The sequence below is a fragment of the Uranotaenia lowii genome, chromosome 2 (assembly GCF_029784155.1).
Source record: "Uranotaenia lowii strain MFRU-FL chromosome 2, ASM2978415v1, whole genome shotgun sequence".
Taxonomy (NCBI): domain Eukaryota; kingdom Metazoa; phylum Arthropoda; class Insecta; order Diptera; family Culicidae; genus Uranotaenia; species Uranotaenia lowii.
In genome coordinates, this window is record NC_073692.1 from 26,963,825 (window position 1) to 26,986,757 (window position 22,933).

The following is a 22,933-nucleotide window of genomic DNA, read 5'->3' on the forward strand; positions in this document are numbered from 1 at the left end:
TGCAAATTATAGATTCACCGTTTAAATGCTGAAATATGATTGTTTTGAATCACGTGATTGTTAATTTCAAAATATCATCCATCCAAACATTAATTTTTATAATTTCAGCTAGTAGAATTTCTTATAGTATTTATTTTACCCCTAAATGTATGCAGCACCCTTATGCCGTTTCTATAAAAAAAATCGATACAAAAAATGTAAAAATAACTGCAATTGGTGCTATATTTGTTATGACATTACAAATATTTTAAAATATATAAATTATCAAACGTTTTCATTAAAACCAAAATTTGTTGCAACTTACCCCGTTTTCTTAGTTGGGTGAAAATCGCATGTTTATGTGAATTTAAAAATAACTGGTGACACCAACAATTTTTCTAACTACGTCATATGTCTAACATTAGTTGTACAAGCGTATGATTATCTGTGGACATTAAGTTTTTAGAAGCCATTGAAGTTGAAAAGTGTTGCATGATGCCCCAGTTGACGATACATTTTCTTCGAGTACAGTCGGTAGTGATAAAATGAAGAATTTACTTTTTTTTTTCCTTTTTTATAGGAATTTAACCCATTAAGGTCATACTTCCTCGAAAAATTTACGGTGTCTCTAACTGTTAAAACATTTAGAATCAAATAAAACTTACATTGGTTAACGATATGATGACGATTTATCGTTTTGTGAGGATCGTTTTAAAGTTTTTGATAAAAAAAACGCCTTAATTTATACTAAGGAACCCCAAACAAGTTTTGTAATCTGCAAAAAATTCAAATGAGCTGAGGAAATCGGGAAAATCGAAATTTTAATTTTGATGTCAAATAACCGAAAAATGTTTAAAACGCTGAAATCTGGTGTTATCTCGAAAAATAATTTTTTTTTCCAAAAATCGACTTTTAGGACTTAGTTGTTTTTCCGCAAAACGGAGAAAAGTCCCAGAGAGTCGATTTATGACAATTTTTTTTTTTTTGAGATAATGCCATATCTAAACGTGACGTCAAAATCAAAATTTTATATTCTCCGAATTCTGCATCTGAATATGGTTGATTTGCGAAAATCGACCTGAGAATTTACATGACCCTTTTGGCTGCAACAAGTATACATCATGGCCTTAGGAACGGGGGCGGGAGGAGATGGGTTTTGGCCCCCCCATGAGGTTCCAAAAAGCCAAGCGAAATGTTCTTCCCAAACTCAACATTTCTAATTCTTAACCCTATTTTGATAAACGACTAAAATGATTCAAGAGTAACAATCTAGACTCAGAACTAAAGCAAAGCCTCGAAATTTTATTCCAGGTCCACAATTCTACTACATTTTTTTCAAAAAAATTCTCACTTGTTGAGAAAAATTGAGCCCCGAATACCGAATTTCAAGAAGACAAGACTATGCTTGCCGGATTACCCAGATGTTGCACAATTGCGTTCAATTTATTTGCAAAATCGAACAAAAATTTCAATTGTTTCATGAGAAACATAACTCAGTATTTTATGTCAAATTTTTTGAGCAAATTTCATCAAATTAACGATTTCCTAAAAACTAAAAAAAATTATTTAAAGTTTACTGATGTGTTTGTTTTTTCGGACTTTGTACTAAATACACTAATTGAATCTTATTGTGAACTGACAGAGCTGAGTTTGACAAATATTTAAAAATTCAGGAAAAGTCACTATTCATCTCATTTTACAGCAACACTTTTCTAATCAATTTAATATTTGAAAATGTCTTTAAAATTTGTGTCATCATTATCTTTTTTAATTTTTTTTTCTTTTTTTGCAAATTGCACTATAAATTAGGAAATTAAAAAAAAAAAGAATTTAAACTGTCAAGTTTTTGGATTACTTTTCTCTTAGCATTTGAAACCTTGAATGAAGGCACATCTATTTTGAGTATTTGGAATAAAAATTCATAACAATCACAAATTATTTAAAATTTTAGTTTATGATCGTAAGATAAGAAACTGTAATCCAAACAGTTAAATTTAATGCTGAATTTTATTGTTAATTTATATCAATATTCTGAATTTGGCTTTATTAATCTGGATTTTCAGTTATATTTTAGCTGATTTTCTCGGATTTTGATTTTATTTTTGTTGATCGAGTTCAAGTGTTTATATTCTTAAACTCACTTGTGCTTGATAGATTCTTTTTTTAATTTGATATCTAGTTCGATTTGATATCTAGTTGCGCGTCGTGACTAGCAAACGAGAACTACTGACTGTCAATAGAAAATTTCCAACCGAGAAACGTGCGACACGCATCATTATTTCGTCTGTCGGCTTCGCTCTCTGCCCGAATCACCACCCACCGTACCTACTCGGAGAGCAAACAAACACAATTTGCTGGACGAGGTGCTTGTAGTTCTAGAAATTCAGGAATGATTTTATGTTTATAATTTTCAAATTTTTGTGAAATCTCACAGCGTGAATTGTAGCACCTCACTAGAATGTAGATTAAATGTGCTTTCCAATGAATATACTCTTGATTGGTCCAAACAAAGTGAAAGCACTGAAAATCCGGGTACAACTTGACGGTGGACCACAAAAAGAGATGAAATTTCAATTAGTGAAAAAATTGCGCAAAGTAGTGAACTTTGAAAAATTCCAGTAATTTCAATTTTTGTTGCATCAAAAATCTGAAGACAGCAAAATGTTAGAATTTTAATAAAGTTTGTAGTCATATTTTTTTTCTAAAACTCTACCATCGCTCAAACAGTATTTACTACACGGAAAAATCGACTTATTCATAAAATGTGTTGCGATTACACCATCACTATAACTAATCGGTTGTTGCTCAAAATTTGTATATCCCCAATTCAATTCTGAGTAGTTTTGAGTTGCCAATATACATAAACGAACTAAATGTCGTTTAGTCATGCTCTGTATAAAAAGTTTGCTGTTGTTGGAAAGCTTTGGAAGGGGATGTCAAAGCATAAAATCTTTCGGAATCATTTTGTGTTGTGTTGAGATTCACTATAGTTTTTATTTTCAATCGTTGAAATCATTATTTTTAACTCATAAAAGGTAAGTTTCTCATCATTCAACTTAATTCTTTTATCTAAATGTCTTTTTTTATTTTAGAATGTCAAAACAATTCTACTACAGCCGCAGGGAACTGTCGTTCATTTTCCGGAAGGTTCAACAAAAATTCGAATGAAGATGCGGTCAACCAGCAGGATCTGAAAGTCCGAGGAGCCAGATAGATTCCGGGAAAACGTTTGTTGTTCATTCGAGCTTCGGAAATTGGTGAGTAGATGAAAAATGTCTATTCAAACTGTTATTTGTTTTCTTATTTTGTATTCAGAATACGAAAGGCCTAATAAGGCTGCATCAGGGTAAAACCAAGAGAATATGAGTTTTGGTTGTCCATGGGCTGCCGCGAGACGCTACCGGCTGCTTCCGTTGATTTTGGTAAGCATTACGTATTCATCTCTATAGAGCAATTATTCATGACTTTATATGTTACTTTTTTAGTGGTTCATCTGCATCTGGGGAGCTGGTGCCGCCTCCACCACCGAGAAGCAGAACGAAGGCCAGCTCCATTCCGTTACGGCAAGCAGAACCATTCCCGATTCAAGTACGAAGAGGAAAATGAAAAGGCCCTCTTTAAGAGAAGCTTAAGGCAGATCATGAAGATGTCAAACAAAATTTAAAAAAAACAAAAGAATGGTAAGGTGCTTGAAATGTATTAATTTTATTTATTCTCACTATTTCTTTTTGTTTTTTTTTTTTCGAGGCACAATCAATGCGTAGGCATAGAACAGATGTTGTGAAAAAATCTGGCGAGCGAGCTGGACCAAGAGATGATCGGTCGGACCGGAAAAATCTTCGGAAACAATCCACTCATCGCCATTCAGCGGAACCTTCATATGTAAAAAAATGTAAGTATTAATACTCCATAATATTTAATAGTCCATGCAATTTGAACTTTAAAACTAAACTTAAATGCAGTGTGATTTGTCAATCATTGTTTTTTTTTTCCTTCCTGTAAGCTTGAGGGAACAGTCGTTTCATTCGGTTTTTTTTTTATCAAAACTGTTCAGAAAGGTGTCTTTATAGTGGTTAATTGTTCTAGGTGGATAATTGTCATTTTCAATCAGACAAAACCTACGAATCCAATCTAACAAAATTATTCCTAAGAATTTTGAATTTTGAATTGAAATTCCAATTGACTACTGGCGCTAAAAAATATGTATTTTCAATTTGAAATATAACTATATCAATAGAATTTCTTGTTTTCTATGTTTATTACTTTGTTATATTACAAACTGATAACAAAATTGATTGTAAATTGTTACAAAAGATTAAAATAAATTTCATTTTTACAGATTCTTTGGGTTTCCCCCTGGCATTTCAATAACGCAAAAAAGACGATCGTACGTTGGAAATTCTAAGTTGAATTTTGTATGAGTTTGCTGCCGAAATGAAATTAAAAAAAATAAACAAAAATATAAAAGAATATTAGGCACCAGAATGACTTGACAATAAAGATTTCAATGCTGCGCAAAAGATTTAAATTTTGTCCTTTTTTGAGAAATTTCATTAATTTTTACTTCCCTGAAAAAATCTTGAAAATGCATGGGCATCCCCATGTCAAAATATACAGAATTGACTAACTGGCTGAAAGCTTTCGAATGTGTAAAAGCTTTTTGCTCACGCTCTGTGTAAAACGCCCAAACATAAAACTAAGTGGAGACACTTTTCTCGAATCTGTATGGATTTTTATACAGAACAGAGTAACTTTGTTTACCGTGTAGCAATCGAATGAAAAGTAGGGTTTTCAGACCACTTTTTTGAACTTTTTGTGACCATTTCATTAAAAAAAATTTAAAAAATATTTCTTGTCTTCATGATGTAGGCATAAACTTCAGCTTTCATAAGCATAAGGCAAATATTTTTTTGGACGTGTAACATATGAACTACAGCAGTTTTCGTGAGGCATGTTTATCGGATTTTTTTTTTTTCATGTTGAATAACGAGAAAAGTTGTAACTTTAGCTGTATATAATGTTCTAAACATATTTTACTGACATTACAAGGTTTCTATTGATATAAGTTTCATATGAAGTTCATAATAATTCAAACGACTTAAATAGATTTTACTTTTGTGGTGTCAAAATGACACCCAAAGTCGGAAAAGGGAGTTTTTTTGTCCAGGCTTCCAGGGTTCGTCCATAAAAAAAGTAAAGAAGCAATATTGAAGAACTTTTGAATTCATTTTGGGTCCCCGAAGAAATTTTTGTATTTTGAAGCTTCTGAAAAAAGTTACAAGCCTTCAAACTTGCAATGGTGTCAAAATGACACCCTAATGCGGATGAGGATTAAATGTTAAGTTTTTATAATCTTTCAAGTTTGATGATATTTTTGATTACGATCCTTTTTTCTGACTTTTGAAACTGAGAGTTGGATCTAATATCAAGTTAAAGTCCTATAAACTTTGGAAAAGTTCCTTTTAACCACTGAGCATAGAAAGTAGTGTGCATTTTTCAATGTTTTCTGATCCTCCAATCCGTTCTTATGATAGTGATGCAATTTACTTGGAATCATTAAATTGATAACATTCAATTCTTAAACTGACTGGATAAATTCCTAACATCTTCTAACAATCAACCAAAAATAAATAAAGGTGATTTTTTATCAGTTATATGACTTTCTATTGGTGTTATCAAAACTCATCAAAAATGATTTGGTAATGGTAATGTTTTGAGTCTATCGAAAATTTTACATCCATATTGCTTGAGTTGCTAAAAGAATATGACATTTCAAAAAAAATTAACGGTGCACGAACAATCATCTAAGAAAAAAATAGAATTGCCTTGATTCTGATGCAACAAAAACAAATTTCGTAAATATGCTTCTTACCGGCTAGTTGCAGCACCCCATAGGGACAATCATATCCAAGTATCCATTTTACTGGTGCCACGTGAAAAATACACTGGCATTGAAAATGGGCGCCAAAACTTCCTATAGATAGATGGATGATCATTAGCAAGCCTTGATTGCTTTTGGCGCCTTTCTACTCTGGATGATTCGAATGAAAAAAAAAAAGGGAAATTGGGTGCCATGACTTTTGTTTGATACGAATAAAAACTAAAAATTAATTTTCAAATTCCACAAAAACATTTTCGAAATTATCTCTCCGTTGTGTTACTCTTCGCATGAAGACAAACACAACGAAAAAAATCGCATGCAGATCGGATGATCCAGTGAAGAGTTTTGCGTGTTCGAACATTTCTGTCCCTCTCTCTCCCTGTTTTATATATATAGATTTAAAAAAATATTCGGGATTTTAATTATAAAATAATTTTTTTATGAATTTTTATGATCAAAGAATTTGTACTTTATCTTCAAGAGAAAATTAAGCTGTAAATATATTTTGATGATTTTCATATTGCAAATTAAAGATATACATCGTCTTAGCCGATTGAGGCTTTACAGACTGAAAGAATTATTCAAACTTCATACATACATACCCCTGTTAAACAGTTAATAACTTTTTTGCCTAGTAAGATTCAAAGTTAAGGTCTTCGACAGCGTTGTTCAGCGTAAAATTTGATTTCGAGAATTTATAAATTGACACAATAAACACAAGCAGGCACGGATCCACAGAAGAAACAAAAATGATGTTTATTTTTCAGTACAAAATATTCAATTTTCCATACTTACAAACTCAAAAGTTCTAATTTAGTTACTCATGTAAACGTTACTTAAAAATTCTGCAAAAAAATCATGAATGAGTTTTGAACCAAAACGAACCTTTTTAGATCCGAAAGTTTGAGAAATTTTAAAATGACTCCAAATCGACTCAGTCTAATATGTAATTCTAATGAAAATAACTAAAATTTCAAACATCTTAACTTTAACACTTTTAATTTTAATTCATGATTTTAAACTTAAAAATAACCGTTTCAAATAAAGATTAAAAAAAAACTTTTAAATTTTCCAAAAATTCAGATGCAAGAGAAATGCGAGATTAATAATTTTATAAAAAAAGTACGCGATCTTTAAAAAAAATAGAATCTTTTTCTTTTAAAATTTATCAGAACATACTCGAGATACGAGTACAACAAACGTGATCAAATATCTATGATATAAAGAAGAACCCGGAAAAGGATAGAAAGTTGGAAAAAAGTTATCTACATACATTAAAAAAAACTACGCTTAGGTTCAACAGATTAACCTCTATCAATATTTTGAATTCAAGTAACAAATGAAAAGCGCCGCAAAAACTCGACCTAACTAAGATTAAATCGTTCTAAAAACATATCCGATTGAAAAAGTTATTTGCTATCGTTTGCTTATTTAGTTTTTTGGTTGTGAGATTAAAGGTAAACCTAGGAAATTTGTGGCACAAAAAGATAGATAGAAATACACCGGTTGATAGTCTGGATCTGGGACATAGAACAGCTACCGGAGGAGTGGAAGGAGGGGGTAATATGCCCCATCTACAAGAAGGGCGACAAATTGGACTGTGAGAACTACCGAGCGATCACTGTCCTGAATGCCGCTTACAAAGTGTTGTCCCGAATCCTACTCCGTCGCCTAACGCCACAAGCAAACAGATTCGTGGGAAGTCATCAGGCTGGCTTCATGGAGGGACGATCAACGACGGACCAGATATTCACATTACGGCAAATTCTCCAAAAATGCCGGGAACACCAAGTCCCCACGCACCATCTATTCATCGACTTCAAAGCCGCATACGACACGATCGACCGTAACGAGCTATGGAAAATCATGGACGAGAACGACTTTTCCGGGAAGCTGATCAGACTGATCAAGGCGACGATGGATGGAATGCAGTGCTGTGTGCGGATTTCGGGTGAATTGTCGAGTTCATTCGAATCACGCAGGGGGCTTCGACAAGGTGATGGTCTATCCTGCATGATGTTCAACGTGGCGCTAGAAGGTGTTATTCGACGAGCGGTGGGCGAAATGCGGGGCACGATTTTCAACAGATCCAGTCAACTTATCTGCTTTGCCGATGACATTGATATAGTCGGCAGATCATCTGCGGCGGTGGAGGAGATCTACCGCAAACTGAAACGCGAAGCAGGAAGGATTGGGTTGATGATTAATACGTCCAAGACGAAGTACATGCTGGCCTGCGGATCCGAGACCGACCGAACCCGCTTGTCCAGTAATAATAAGGTCACGATCGACGGCGACGAGCTGGAGATAGTCGAAGACTTTGTCTATCTCGGCTCACTGGTGACCGCAGACAATGACACCAGCCGTGAGATCTTGAGGCGAATTATCAGCGGAAGTCGTGCCTACTATGGACTCCCCAAGCAACTGCGGTCGAGAAGACTTAGCCCTCGCACGAAGTGTAACCTGTATACGGCGCTCATTAGACCGGTTGTTCTCTACGGGCACGAGACATGGATATTGCTCGAGGAGGACCTGCGTACACTCGAAGTATTCGAGCGACGAGTGTTAAGAACCATCTTTGGCGGCGTACAGGAGAACGGAGTGTGGAGGCGAAGGATGAACCACGAGCTCGCGCGACTCTACGGCGAACCCAGTATCCAGAAGGTGGTGAAGGCTGGCCGGATACGCTGGGCAGGACATGTTGCGAGAATGCCGAACGCTACGAATCCGGTAGGAGCAAGAAAAGCAGAGGCGCAATGAGCGAGGTGGTTAAATCAAGTGGAGTGTGATCCTGCGAACGTGGGGTGCCCGAGAAATTGGAGAACGGTTGCCATGGACCGAGTGATTTTTAGGAATTATGTTCGTCAAGTTATGTCGTGAGACGGTATACTATGTATATAAATAATAGAAATAGAAAGATAGAGAGCCCGAAAACACAAAAATTTAGCATTCTCTATCTCAGAAACGACGTAACCAAATTATCCAAATTAAATATAATTGAATAATTGAAGTGTTGTACCAAAATAGGTAGAATATTTTCTTTAAGATTAATCAACGTGAATTTTGTTTGAAATTAATTGAAATGCTTCTTTAAAATTTCTTCCCGCTCATTTTCAACAGCTGTAATTTTCTTCTAATCTTCTTCTATCCATCTATAATTTTCAAATCTTGAAATGTTCTCACTATTAGAACATAACGGCCGTTAAAACTGATTTCTTTATAAAATGTATCACATTTGAGATATGCGAAGCGCGTATTGCAAAAAGGCGAGATATCTCGTTGTTGGTCTGCAATGTGATAAGACATGTTTTCGAAAATCGACGTTTTTTACTTTCTATGTATCGTTAGAAAGCAGATACATTTGTCTTTCTGAAAAATTTTACTGATCACAGTTGGTAACGCTGTTCACTACATGGTTACCAAATGATTTTTGTTTCGATTATAGTCGTTTTAACATCCTTATTGTAGAGAATATTAGATGTTGTAAAGAATATTAGTAGTAAAAATATTTCAAATAATACGTAATAGTGGAGATATTTCAAATAATACGTTCTATTTCATAAATAACAATATCTATGGTATCAAACGAACTTGAATGGGAAATTGTGTTAGGCTTCGATAAATCTAAAAATATTCAAATCAATTTCCGAAAGTGAACTGGCAACTAGGAAATAAAAAGGTGAGAGCTGAATGAGTGTCATGAGAAGAAAAAGCTTTTTAGGAGGAAAAGACTATGATTGAGAGAGTCTCTATAGTGTTTGGAGAGTTCCTCGGAGAGTAAATGAATCGGGATCGGTCGAAAAAAAAAGTCAGTCAGTAAAGTGTTGTTGAAAAGTGTAGTGTATTTTCTTGCAAGTCGGAAAAAATAAGAAAGATAGTTTAGGAAAGAAACGTGGGAATTAGAGTAGGAGAGTGAAGTTTAGGAAAAATCGATTGTATCAGTCACGACAATGGCGTGGTTGGTAGGCATGTAAGTATCCGACAAATCAAATCCGACAGAGGAAGCTGATGAATTGACAAAGCGATGTTTTAGATGTTTGATTTTGCGGTGTTGGACAGGTCAAAATGGCGGCCAAAGAAGGAATTTGCTCCAATATTAAAGAATTTCATGCCAATGGTGATTTGTTGTACCGTACATTTTAAGTCTGGGTATGAGTTTAGCAGCAATACATGATGGTGTTTTGACTTATTGAAATGATGATCTTAAAGTATTCGATTATATGTAGTGGAATAAATTAATAGATAATTGAAAATAGTTCCCTTGGAGTGAAAAAAAAGTCTGCGCTAGTCCCGCTAGGGTTAATGATAGTCCCTAGTGGGTGTAATTAATTGAACAATAGGTACCATTGGGGTGATAAAAGTCCCCATTGGTCCCACTAGGGGGAATGACAGTCCCTAGTGGGTGTAATTGACTGGAGAAAAGGTACCATTGGGGTGATAAAAGTCCTCATTGGTCCCACTAGGGTGAATAACAGTCCCTAGTGGGTGTAATTGATTAAATAAAAGGTACCATTGGGGTGGAAAAAGACTCAATTGGTCTCACTAGGGTGAATAACGGTCTCTAGCGGGTGGGAATAATTATAGATTATAGTATCATTGGGGTGATGAAAGTCCCCATTGATCCCACTAGGGTGAATAATAGACCCTAGTGGGTGTAAAAGAAATAATTTAAAAATGTATTTGTGAATTGAATTGAACTATAAGTTAAATTAAGCACGAAAAGAAGGGCTTTTAATCTGAAGTTTTTGAATATGATGAGTAGCAGTATGAATTCCAAGTATAGAATATAAAACCTTTGTAAAATCTGCTATCCGTTGTCTGTATAAAATTTTATTGTGAAGTAAGCATTCAATACTTGTTTGGGTTAAAAGACCTGTAATTTAAAGATGTAGTAGTCACTTACAAACCGGAATACAACTTGAAGAGACTGGAATCTGTGTTGTTAATAATGAAGGTATGATAGTTGATTATGAAGCCTGAAATCTTAAAAAGGAAGCGTGCGAATGTTAAATTTAATCCAAATATGAATGTCGTTAAGATGTCTCACGCCAGAAGTTGAGGTGGAATCTTATTCTGAGGCACCATGAATGTTATTTCGGTGTCGTATGAGTGAAGGCAAAAAGGAACTAAAAGGAAAGGTAATCTCAAATATGTTTCACAGTCTGGATTTAACTTGTTGCCTTAAGTTTTAACTTCCATGAAATATATACATATGTATATATAGATATATGGAAAAAGTAAGACTGGTCTAAAATCTAAGATTTGAATTTTTGATGATGTAGTATGCAATTAAATATGTGAAAATGTGAAGACCAGCTATAATATTGAAAGTATGGAAGAAAATGTCAAGGACGAAAGTAAAGAGTACACTCTAGCTTTGAAAGCATAATAGAACGAGTAAAGATTAAAAAAAAGAAACAAAAAGCGTAAAATAAAAAAAAAGAAATAAAAGTTTAAATAAATGAAAAAAGTGCTAATTAAAGATTTAAGGGAGATTCAATTTTTAAGAACTTGGAGTCAAGACACAACAGTTCAGGTTAAAGTGTTTAAAAAAAAATTAAAAATCAAGAGTAACAAGTAATACATATAAATGAAGAGGGGCTTTTTCCCCTCCAATAAAGAATAAAGAATAAAAGAGAAAAAATCCCGGAATCAAGTGTTTAGTATTATGAATAAGAAATCATGAAGCCACTATCAAAACAAAGTCGAAGGTTGAGAGGAAAAAACCAAGCACTAATCCAAGAGAAATGAATAAAACTAAAAAGTGAAAAGTGAATGGTAAAAACCTGAAGACTAAAGAGTGTAGGCTGAAAGTAAAGACTTGTGAATAAAGCAACATTTAATGAACAAAGAGTAAATAGTAAAGAGTAAACTAGAAATAGTAAAGCATAAACAGTAGAGATTAAAGGATAAAATGCGAAAAGAAAAACATAGAATAAAGACCAAAGAGTGAATAGCAGGAAGATAAAAGAAATAAAAAGTAAATCATTGAAATAAAACAATTAAAAATAAGTGTAAAAAAAATCTATCAAAAGTTAAAGGTAAATGCAAAAACAAAACAAGTCTACTGTGAAGAATTAGGAGTATAGAGGAAAGTATCATTAGCAAAGAGAAAAGCGTACCTGTAAAGAGAATGCAAGATTGAAATAAATAACAAAATCAATAGTGAAAAAAACAGAAGAAGGCGCGACGAAAACTTCACAATCAAAAATAGAAAGAAGTCAAAACTAAAATTAAAACTTTAAAGCGGGAAATCGATATTCAAGTCTCAATAACGCGGAACCAAGAGCCAAAAGGCAAATAATAAAAAAAAAACAAACAAAATCCAGTGATCAAAAGTACGAATTCAACAGTTTTTGTTAAGAGTGTCGAAGATAAATTTTTAGTAGGTAACTGTTGAATATCATAGTTTCGGATAAGATTTTCTACAACTACTAAAAACATTTATTAGTATTGAGAAATGAAAAAAAAACTGAATATTTGAAAATGGATTTTCATATCTAGTAGAATCTAATATAGTAAAAAAAAAGTCAATAAGTCATGAGAAAAAAAAAACGTATGATTGAGAGAATAGAAGACAGTTTAAACGACAAGAGTTTAGTATCAGAAGTCAAAAAATGAAACATCAAACAGAATCGAAGGTTGAAATTAAGAGCCAAGCATTAATCTAAGGATAACAATCAATAAGTCTAGAGTAAAAAGTGAATGGTAGAAATCCTGAAGATAAAAGAGTGAAGGATGAAAGTAAAGACATATTGAAATAGAGTAAAATTAAAACAACAATGAATGAAGAGTAATATGAAAAGAGTACAGAATGAATAGTAGTGAGTAATGAGAAAAGAGTAACAGTAAAACGTTATAAGTGAAGAATAACAAAGTTAAGAAGAGTAAAGTAAGGAGTGAAGGGAGTAAAGAGAACAGAATAAAGATCCAAGAACGAAGAACAAAGACCAATGAGTGAAGAAAAAGTTAAGAGCAACAGCAAAATGTGAAGAGAAGAGAGTAAATTTTAGATTCCAAAAAAAAAATTGAAAAGGTAAAAGAAAGGAGAAAGTCTTATGGAAAGGATAAAAAAAAATAAACATTAAAAAGCAGAAGTATAGAGAAAAGTGTTCAGGGCAAAGGGTAGAGAGTGGAAAAAGAAAACTTAACAAGGCAAATAGTAACGAGCACGGAGTGAAAGGCACAGTGTGAAATTAAAAAAAAAATAACACAGAAAGAAATGAAGTAATGAGCAGTTGGTGTAAAGAGAAATGCTTAGAGAAACAAGTCAAAAGCAAAAGTGAAGAATGCTAGTCAAGTAAAGAATTCAAAATCAAAGAAAAGGGTGCAAATTTTCGTTAAGAATATTTAAGTACTCTTAACTAAACAATACTGTTATTAATAGGCCCTCCAGTTCAAATAATGTGGTGAATTGAAAATAGCATAGAATATTTAAAAAAAAATACAATAAAAAGGAATAAAATAGAGCGATTAAAGACTGAAAATTTAAAAAAAGTTAAGATTAAAGATAGACAGAAAAGGAAATGCTATTGTTTGAATGTTCAAACAAACATAAAATCGATCTTTCGCTCAGATCACAAAGTGGATTAATCATATAAAAAATAATAATAACATAGCTTAACGTATCTTAATAATGTACGATTAGCAAAAGTAATCCATTCATGTTTTCGGTTAAGTATTTCAGAATTGGTAGTTCAGTTGTAAGATCCATTAGAAAGGCTTCATCTAGATACTGTTTGAGCTTATACTTTTATCAGATATATCATCAATGCTCGGTACCTTTATTTTCGGCAAGTTTTAAGAATTATTGCTCGCTTTTCCTCGTACGATCAGTATTATGACTATTCATGGTTATCTAGGATTGCAAACACATACACAATAATCAACCGAAAAAAGAGCCATTCTTCTGAGCGTGTTGTTCACCTTCATTTGGGAATTGAATGGGACATCATTATCTTCAGTTCGAATTATTGGAGCACAACATAAACGGCTTTGCCAGCTTTCCGTCTGTTGGGCTGAGTTAATCTGTAATTGAACTTGTTAGTTTCTGAACAACTTACGAAAAATTTTGCATAGTTCCGATGTTTTCCAGTAGAAAACCACGACGACCTAGAACTGTTGCCATAGATGTACATATACGAAAAACAGGTGGTTTCTTTTGATGGCATCATGACCAGGAACTTGGTGTATTGATGGAATTCCGTGGTTTGAAGTTCCAAAACAATAATGATGATAAATTAATACTTCGAAATATAAACACGTCGGGCGTACACGCTTATTTGAAACTACTCTAAGTACGAAACAATTCTGAATATTCGGTACTCTTTGCAAAACTGAGTAAACATTTTGCACTGGTTTTTCATGACGATAACATGATTCTTTGATTACATGTAAAATATTAACAAAAGCTAACACTAACGGAATTCGATCAACATTCAGCATAGTCTCAATGTTTTACTTGTGAAATGTTAATAAGTTTCTTGAATTCACTTCAGAACTAAAATGAAAACGTAGATTTGATTTTTTATTAATAAATAATGGCCTTGTGTTGAATGTCAGATGGTTGTAGTTTGAACCGTAAATTTTTATTTTAAGACGGAAACGGAAGAAAAAATCTCTTAAATTTTTAATTAAATATTTGTCTGCAACTTAGTTATTTTGACTCATGGTTTTATACCGTAGTCAACCTTTTCCTTCCATAGGGGAAAACATTTTTATTTGGAAAATTTTGATGGTAACAACCCAACAAACATTTTTTGCTGAACAACCGCTGAAACATTGTTTAGTTCTAATTTTAAATCAGCTATCTTGCTGAAAGAAGGCAACCCAAATTCAGAGAGAAGCTGCTGTTCAGCCCTTAAACATCGAGATCTGGAGAAATTAATCAGCGAAGATGACATGAAACCACATGAAACGTCAATTGACGGAGCAACAAAAAAAAAAAAAAAAAAAGAATGCTGACCGATGTATGTCCGATGTTTGCCAGCTAATTTTCCCCTCCCGTGTTATTTTTTCTTCATTTGAACTTGTCTCGAACTTTGAACCTACGACTTGTTGGTCTCATGCCGCAGAAGGCAGAACCAACCATGCATTCTGCGAAGGAACAGAAAAGTGTCGCTCTTAAGCGACCAAAATATTTCTCAACCAAAGTCAATTTCATATGAAGAAATTGAAATGGCTACGAGAATTAAAATATAAATTTTCCGGCAATGCCATTTTATCATGCAAAATGAGAAATTTCGAATGATTAGACGATTCACAAGATAATTATGTTGATTCGTCATGAATAACAAAAAGTTTGATATTGCTGAAAGACGCTTTCGAAGCTACCCTTGTACAGCTGACGGTTGTCAAATTTGAAGGTGTCAAAAATGGTTGGACAAAGGCTGAACGAGTTATTCTTCAGCCAATTTTCCCCTACTTTCTATTGGCTGAAATAAAACTTCCTTATACGCTGAAATAGCGCTGAAATATTTCTTTCTTCAGCAAGAAAGCTGAAACAGCAATCAGCACCTCAAAACAGCATACGATCAGAGAATTGGCGTTTTTAATCAGCAAAAATGTTTGTTGGGAATGGCCTTACTCTGACAGGAACATTGGTTTGAAAAAAATAGTGATGAGTTCTCATTTTAAATTTTTATTCTGTTGGATTCAGTACGTTTAAGATTAGAGTAGGAGTGAAGGCGAATGTAGAGAATATTGGATGTTTTAAGAATATTAGTAGTAAAAATATTTCAAATAATACGTAATAGTGGAGATATTTCAAATAATACGTTCTATTTCATAAATAACAATATCTATGGTATCAAACGAACTTGAATGGGAAATTGTGTTAGGCTTCGATAAATCTAAAAATATTCAAATCAATTTCCGAAAGTGAACTGGCAACTAGGAAATAAAAAGGTGAGAGCTGAATGAGTGTCATGAGAAGAAAAAGCTTTTTAGGAGGAAAAGACTATGATTGAGAGAGTCTCTATAGTGTTTGGAGAGTTCCTCGGAGAGTAAATGAATCGGGATCGGTCGAAAAAAAAAGTCAGTCAGTAAAGTGTTGTTGAAAAGTGTAGTGTATTTTCTTGCAAGTCGGAAAAAATAAGAAAGATAGTTTAGGAAAGAAACGTGGGAATTAGAGTAGGAGAGTGAAGTTTAGGAAAAATCGATTGTATCAGTCACGACACTTATGTCATTCGTGACTTATATCAACGATGCAGTTGGCGGACTGTCATTGAAAAACTTATCCGGTACAACTGTGATCGATGTTTACTCTTGGGCTCGAACTCACAGACATCGGCTCAGGAAACATTTGACTACTGAGCTATATCACAAGCCTGGGTATCAATTATATATAAAACATCGTCAACGAACTTTTACTTGAAGAAAACATATAAATTAACTGCAACCTACCCATAGTGCGTTTTCCGAATGAACCCAACTCGATCGGCCAACTTCCGGCACTCCTGTTCCGTAAGGGGAGCATTCTTGATCATCACTATCCCATACCGGATCAAAGCCTCGATCCAACCGCGCAAAGCTTCATCTTCGTTCAACACATCATTGAAGTCGAAATTCTTCAGTACCTGCGGAAAATCGCCCTTAGCCCACAACTTCGGCCTCGGTCGGTACCAATCGTTCAGGTATTTCTTCCGATGGTGTTCACTAAAATTTCTTTCCAACAGCCACTGAGCATCGAACTCAGATTTGTGGTCATCGCTCCAGGTAAACTGCACTCGCGCCCCTTCCTCAATCACCGTTATTTCCTTCAACCGAATTCTATCCACATCGAAATGTTCCCAGTCCAGCACTCGACTGTTCGAACCGGCATGAAAGCAACCCGGACACTGACAGTTGTCCCTCAGCCACACCAACGGGAACTCATACCTCGCCCCATCGCTCAGCTCGATCGCGATCAAACGATGACGCTGCTTTTCACTCATTTGCAACTGATAAGCGGCCGTTATCAGCGATGGTTGTTGTTGTTGTTGTTGTTTGCCGGGTAGCTTGGTCAAGGGTTGTTCGACGATGGCACTGACCGCTTTCCGACAAATTCCATCGTTCGATTGACTGTGGATCATCATCACGCGATGACACGCCGTCAGCGGCACACTGTTACTCCATCGCGGGATCGCCCCTAAGGAGGCCTTGATTGGGGTTACACTCGAAATCGGAGCACGTAACCGGTGCAAAAGTGACAAATAGTTGAACGGCGAACGAAACGTCATCGTTGGGGTTACCTTTCTAGACTAGGTGTTTTTCACTGTAGACGAAACGGTAGTCAAGAGCACTTAATTAACTTGCGTCTAGCCAATCCCATACAAAAAAAGGGACGCGACAATCGCGAAGTGTCAAGAGTGACTGTGTTGTTGTTCGCTAACCGGTAGTAACAGTACTGCTGCATGAACGATTGCAGACGGCTTATCAACAATTTGAATATAGCTCACCGGGGACACAGGGACATGCGTATAAGGTAGATGGACCTTATATTGTCTTCACCGGGGTACTCATCCATTGATTGAAAGGAGACTGGCAAAAATTTATTAATCTTGGTTTTCTGATGTACACGTGTGTGCAATACACGGTTCAAATGATCTGACGAGACGAGAAAAAATGTACCGTGGAAGAAAAAAGTTATGAAGATATTTTAAATGTAAATCATTTTTGCCACCCTTTTCTGTAAATGGATACAACTTCTTCAATTCATAGCTTTTTTCTCCCATGCACAGTGGTCCAGAAATGAAATTTTGCGGGAAACAATTATTAGCGTCTTCCCCTTAAGTTTGATGCCTTAGACAAACTTTTACAACAACTATAGGCGGTCATTTGGACTGGAAAAATTTCAGGGTGGTTCATAAGATTTCTGAAATCCGAAAATTATTTCCTAAATGGGATAAGATAGGGCCCTACATTGTTCTACAACATTGTAGAACATAATAATTCATTAAACTTTGTCCAAGACACCAGACATCTATCTCTTGAACTGAAAGATTTATGACAATTTGTTTTCATGTAGTCAGGGTGGTCCTTTAAAAATCTGACTTTTTTTGATATTTTTTGATGGTGATATTTTATCAGAATCATTCATTCAGCAACATTTTAGATAATTATAATCAGGTAAACCGGGGCAAGTGAAAACTCGGGGCAACTGCAAACTTTTCTCTGTTACAAAAAAATTAAAAATATTTCTTCTTCTAGAAATTCTAGAGTTTGTTTTGATTAGGTCGTATGAACCAATATAAACAAACTTGAATTATTAACTGAAAATGATTGATAAAGTTGTATTCTACGTTTGGTAAAAACTTGGTTTCATTTGATCAATGAATAACTTTACCAAAATGATTTGAATTTACAAAAAAAAATTTTTTGACTATTACGTGTCACTGAAACTGCAACCTTTAAAATAAACCAAACTGTAACTAACAAAACCTGTAATTTTAAATTGTTTTCCTTGGAAGTAAACGAAGATTCATTTATTATTACAGCAAATGTCCTGTAAAAAAGTTGTACACTAAAAATTAAATGTCACGTAATTTGTTTTCGACCTGTAAAATCACGATAAATGTCCTGCTCCTTTTTGTTACAGGACATTTGCGTAATTTTACAGGAAATGATTTTTGCTGTGGAGGACGTATGATAACTTTCTTATTTTTGAGTGCAATTTGGTTTTTGCGTCGTTTTGCTCTGCCGTGCATTGCCGTGCTGCATAAGGACGCAAAATGAACTTCGGCGTGATGGTTTATCGACGTTATGCATCGTTGCGAAAAGTGCTTCGGTAAGAGTGGAAAATTTGAGGGAAAAGGACAGGAAACTCTCTGAAGAAGTGGTCTTTAGCGATCTCAGCAATCCTAGCATGGTGAGACGCTGCAAATTGGTGTCAGGTGAGTACAATAAGCTTCACTTTCCCATGTGTAAATAGTTAGTATTATTTTTGTAATTACAGAGGCAGCCAACCAATAATTCCAGGTTTCCTTGGAAGGTAATTCCCGTGGATAAGATGGAAAGGATTATTGTCCGAAGCTTTTCTACAATCAACTCCGAATGGATTACTAAAGATTTAAGTTAATCAAATCAGTTTTTGGACTCAAACATAAACGGGGCAAGTGCAAACTTAGAAATTTTTTCACAAAAGTACCGTTGCTTTCTACCAAAAATTTTTTAATTTTGCACTTTCAACGGGAATTTGTTGAGAACTATTTTGGTGATACAACTTAATTGATAATTGATAATTTTTGAACATATACATATTTTTCTAGGACTTGTGAAATGTGAAAGTGTATAGTGAAATCCGTTTCCACTTGCCCCGGTGTACCTTACACATCTTTTGTAGAAAACGGATTACCAAAATTTGTTTTTGTTTTGAAGCTATGAGGCAATATGTGTTGAAAAGTTTAATGATTTGGTATGTTCTACAGTATTGTAGAATTATGTATCTTATCACAGTTAGGAAATAATTTTCAGATATCAGAAATCTTATGAACCACCCTAAAATTTTTCCAATCAAAATATCTGCCTGAAGTTGTTGTAAAAGTTTGTCTAAGACAACAAATGCCTTAATTTGAAGGTGAAAATGCTAATAATTGTTTCCCGCTAAATTTTATTTCTGGACCACTGTGCCATGGTAGATTTTCTTGGACCAACCAAACCAACAAACTTTTTCTTGTCTCGTCAAGACTTTTTTAACCATATATTGCTCATCCGTGTACATTCGAAAACAAATTGCCCATTCTCCTTTGCTTATACAAAAGTAGGGTAAGAGTTCATATAACGCCACATGTGGCCTTATACGCGCCACTCCCGTTTTGAAGAATATTTAAAATTCAAAGCCTGCAAAATATTACTAATTTGTGTTAAAAAATTCACACGTAAAAAAAATACGTACGTATATATGTATAGAAGCTCAAAACAAAAACTTGGGTGATTTTTGTTTCTTATTCCAATAAACTAAAAGAGTAAAACCAATTTTAGCTTTTATGAAGATTTCATATTAATTAGAACGTGGAATGAGAGAATGTTTTTGTATGCCCCTATGACGTTTGATAAATGCCTCTATCCGAAAATAACAGGTTAAATAGAATAAATATATGATTTCTATCATGAAAACTTTGAATCTAAGCTCTAATTAACACATCTAAAGAGATAATTGAAGATTTTAAAACAGATTAAATAAAGTTTTTCTTATGAATGAACTGCCTCCATAACTAATACGGCAACCCTAAGTTTTGTTTCATTCCATAAAATTGAAAAAAAAAAGATTTTTATTAAACTTCAGCTTTGTTGTATGGAAGTTATCATTTTCTAGCATTTTCAATGAAATTATACGGAAATATTGCAAGAAAAACAGAAGTTTTGCCCAAAACACAAATATGTTGGCTAAAGTGCCCCAAATGACCCGATATTTGAAAAAGTTATGCGCTGCAGGCTTAAATTGATCCTAGGCCCAGGGTTCAACACGCAGGAGTGCGTTGAATGAGAAAGAGCAAATTAAACGCAGCTCTTTTCGTTCTCGGTTCACGGGGACATTTGATTGATCGAAATTCTCTCGAGAAATTTGCGACCAAAACGCAGATTGAAATTTTTTGAGCTGACCGAATTCGCGCGCGCCTATTCGAGAGCGCGAGCGGTTCGGAAACTGCGTTTGCGTTTTTCTAGCCGCGTTCGGGTAGGAACACTACCGAGCATCTACCGAGAGGACACGGCGGCTCACCGGACGGCGCACGCGGCTCTCTTTAGCACACGGAGTGTTCGCCGTGTTTTCGTTATTGAGGGCCGACGGAATAATCTGTGCGAATAATTAAATCAATAGATATGGTAAAATAGATAGAAGCACGCAATAGCCTTGGGAGGAGGGTTATAACAATCAATGTTAGAAGTTTTAAAATACATACTAGTAATAGTAACTAGCACTAGTAACTATGAAAAATTTACCATGAAATAGTAAAATTTCGCGAAAAACGCCAATTCAAAGAGCTTTACACAAGGATTGTTAAAATGAATGTTGAAAATATTCTAGCCACTAATAATAGTTACCAGCACTAGTAACTATGAAAAATATACCATGCAAAAGTAAAATTTCGCATAAAACGCCAAATGAAAGAGCTTAACACAAAGATTGTTAAAATGAATGTTGAATATATGCTACACACTTATAATAGTTACCACTAGTTACTATGAAAAATTTACCATGCAATATTAAAATTTCACGTTTTTTGCGAAATTTTACTTTTGCAATTTTTCATAGTTACCAGTGCTGATAATTATAACTAGTTGCTAGGATGTTCCAACATTCATTTCGACATTCTACGCGTGAAGCTCTTTTTTTATGTTTCATAGTTACTAGTGCTGGTAACTATTACTAGTTGCTAGAATATTTTTAACATGCATTTCAACAATCCTTGTGTAAAGCTCTTTGATTTGGCGTATTACGCGAAATTTTACTTTTTCTTGGTAAATTTTTCATAGTTACTAGTGCTGGTAACTATTACTAGTGGCTAGAATATTTTCAACATTCATTTTAACAATCTTTGTATAAGGCTCTTTCATTTGGCGTTTTTCGCAAAATTTAACTATTGCATGGTAAATTTTTCATAGTTACTAGTGCTGGTAACTATTACTAGCGGCTAAAATATTTTCAACATTCATTTTAACAATCCTTGTGTAAAGCTCTTTAATAAGGCATTTTTTGCGAAATTTTACTATTGCATGATAAATTTTTCATAGTAACCAAAATACAATCTTTGAACAGCCATAACTTTTTTGTTTTAAGTCCAATCGCGTTGCAGTCTTCAGGTGAAATGTTAGTCTTAATTGAAATTTTAATAAAATCTACATAATCAAGCAATCGATTGGTAAAGACAAAAATGTATGATGAAAAACCAGATTTTTATGCTTCTTTAGAACACTAGGTCTCAGAATCCCTTTCACACTTGAGATTCAGTGCAACCCCTTCCTGTTGTCCGATTCCGCTCAAATTTGGCAAATGGCCTTCTGATGACTCACTTAAACCATCCAAGTCTTTTTTTTGCAAGTATTTTGATTTTAAAGTAGGTATTTATTATGACCAATTTGATCAATTAAATAAAAAATATCCTAAATTTTGATTTTTATTCAGGATTAAACCGTGAATAGCTCTTCACAGGATGATACAAACAACATGTTTTGTTCAGCAAAGTTTAAGTGTACAAAATTCCGCATCTTTTGATGGCATTGGTATCAAAAATATTTTACGCTTGGTACACATTTTGGTCAGTTGAATACAAAATTTTTGGACCAAAAACATTTTTTTCTTGACAATAGCTTGCTTGTTTTACATTTTGATACAAATTTGGTTCATTTTTTATTTTTTACGTATAGCATTTAACTCAAACAAAATTAAAAAAATATAAAATATATAAACTTTATAAAAATTTTCTGACCCAGAATTTATTTAAAATCAAATCTTTTGAAAGTGGACTTTTTTCAAAGATCGCGCTTGCGGAACCTCTAAACATGATTTTTTTTAGTCGGCCCCATACAAAAGTTTGTTCTGCACATCCTAATTTACCATTTTGAGGGTGAGCCCCCAGATTCCCAGAAGTTATGCAATTTTGGGACACCCTACTGCGCATGTGCTTAGTATACATCACGTAAAATAAAGTACAATAAAAAATTTGCATCGAATTTTTAATACGGCTAATGCACCAACATCACCGTATCGGATGAAACACGTTCAAAGTTTGACATATCCATCTCCTGGTAAATTTTTTTTTATTGTTTTCGTTATTTCTCAAAAACCACATATCCTTCAGATAAATTTATGCAGTCAAAATGTTGGTCTCCGAACGTACTTTTCCACCTAGCTGATAACTTCGTTTGTTTACATTTGGTGCATTTGGTACCGAAATGTTATTAAAACAAAAGGATTTGGAACCACGATTCCAAACTTTTGTGAGATTTAGTATTAGAAATGTACAAAATGTTCGGCTGCATGAATATCATCCAAAAGACCGTTAGGCCGACTATTCGGCTCACCGAATAGTTGAGTCAGTATTCGGCTGAATAAGGTTAATATTTATGTTTAAAGTTTCTACTTTAACTGAAATC

General features: G+C 34.2%; 1 protein-coding gene across 2 annotated transcripts in view; it reads right to left on the bottom strand.

Moving 5' to 3' along the window:
* The window catches only part of LOC129745705 (gamma-butyrobetaine dioxygenase-like), a 34,039-nt gene that overhangs the window by 1,368 nt on the left and 9,738 nt on the right, over window positions 1–22,933 (bottom strand). Inside the window, exon 1 of one of the 2 annotated variants that reach the window (XM_055739006.1) lies at window positions 16,265–17,230. The exons of the other annotated variant lie outside the window; for it this stretch is intronic. Coding sequence (XP_055594981.1) covers window positions 16,265–17,079 — 815 coding nt within the window. The 5' untranslated portion in view covers window positions 17,080–17,230. Of the gene's footprint in view, window positions 1–16,264; window positions 17,231–22,933 lie in introns of those variants that run through there. 2 annotated transcript variants of the gene reach the window in all.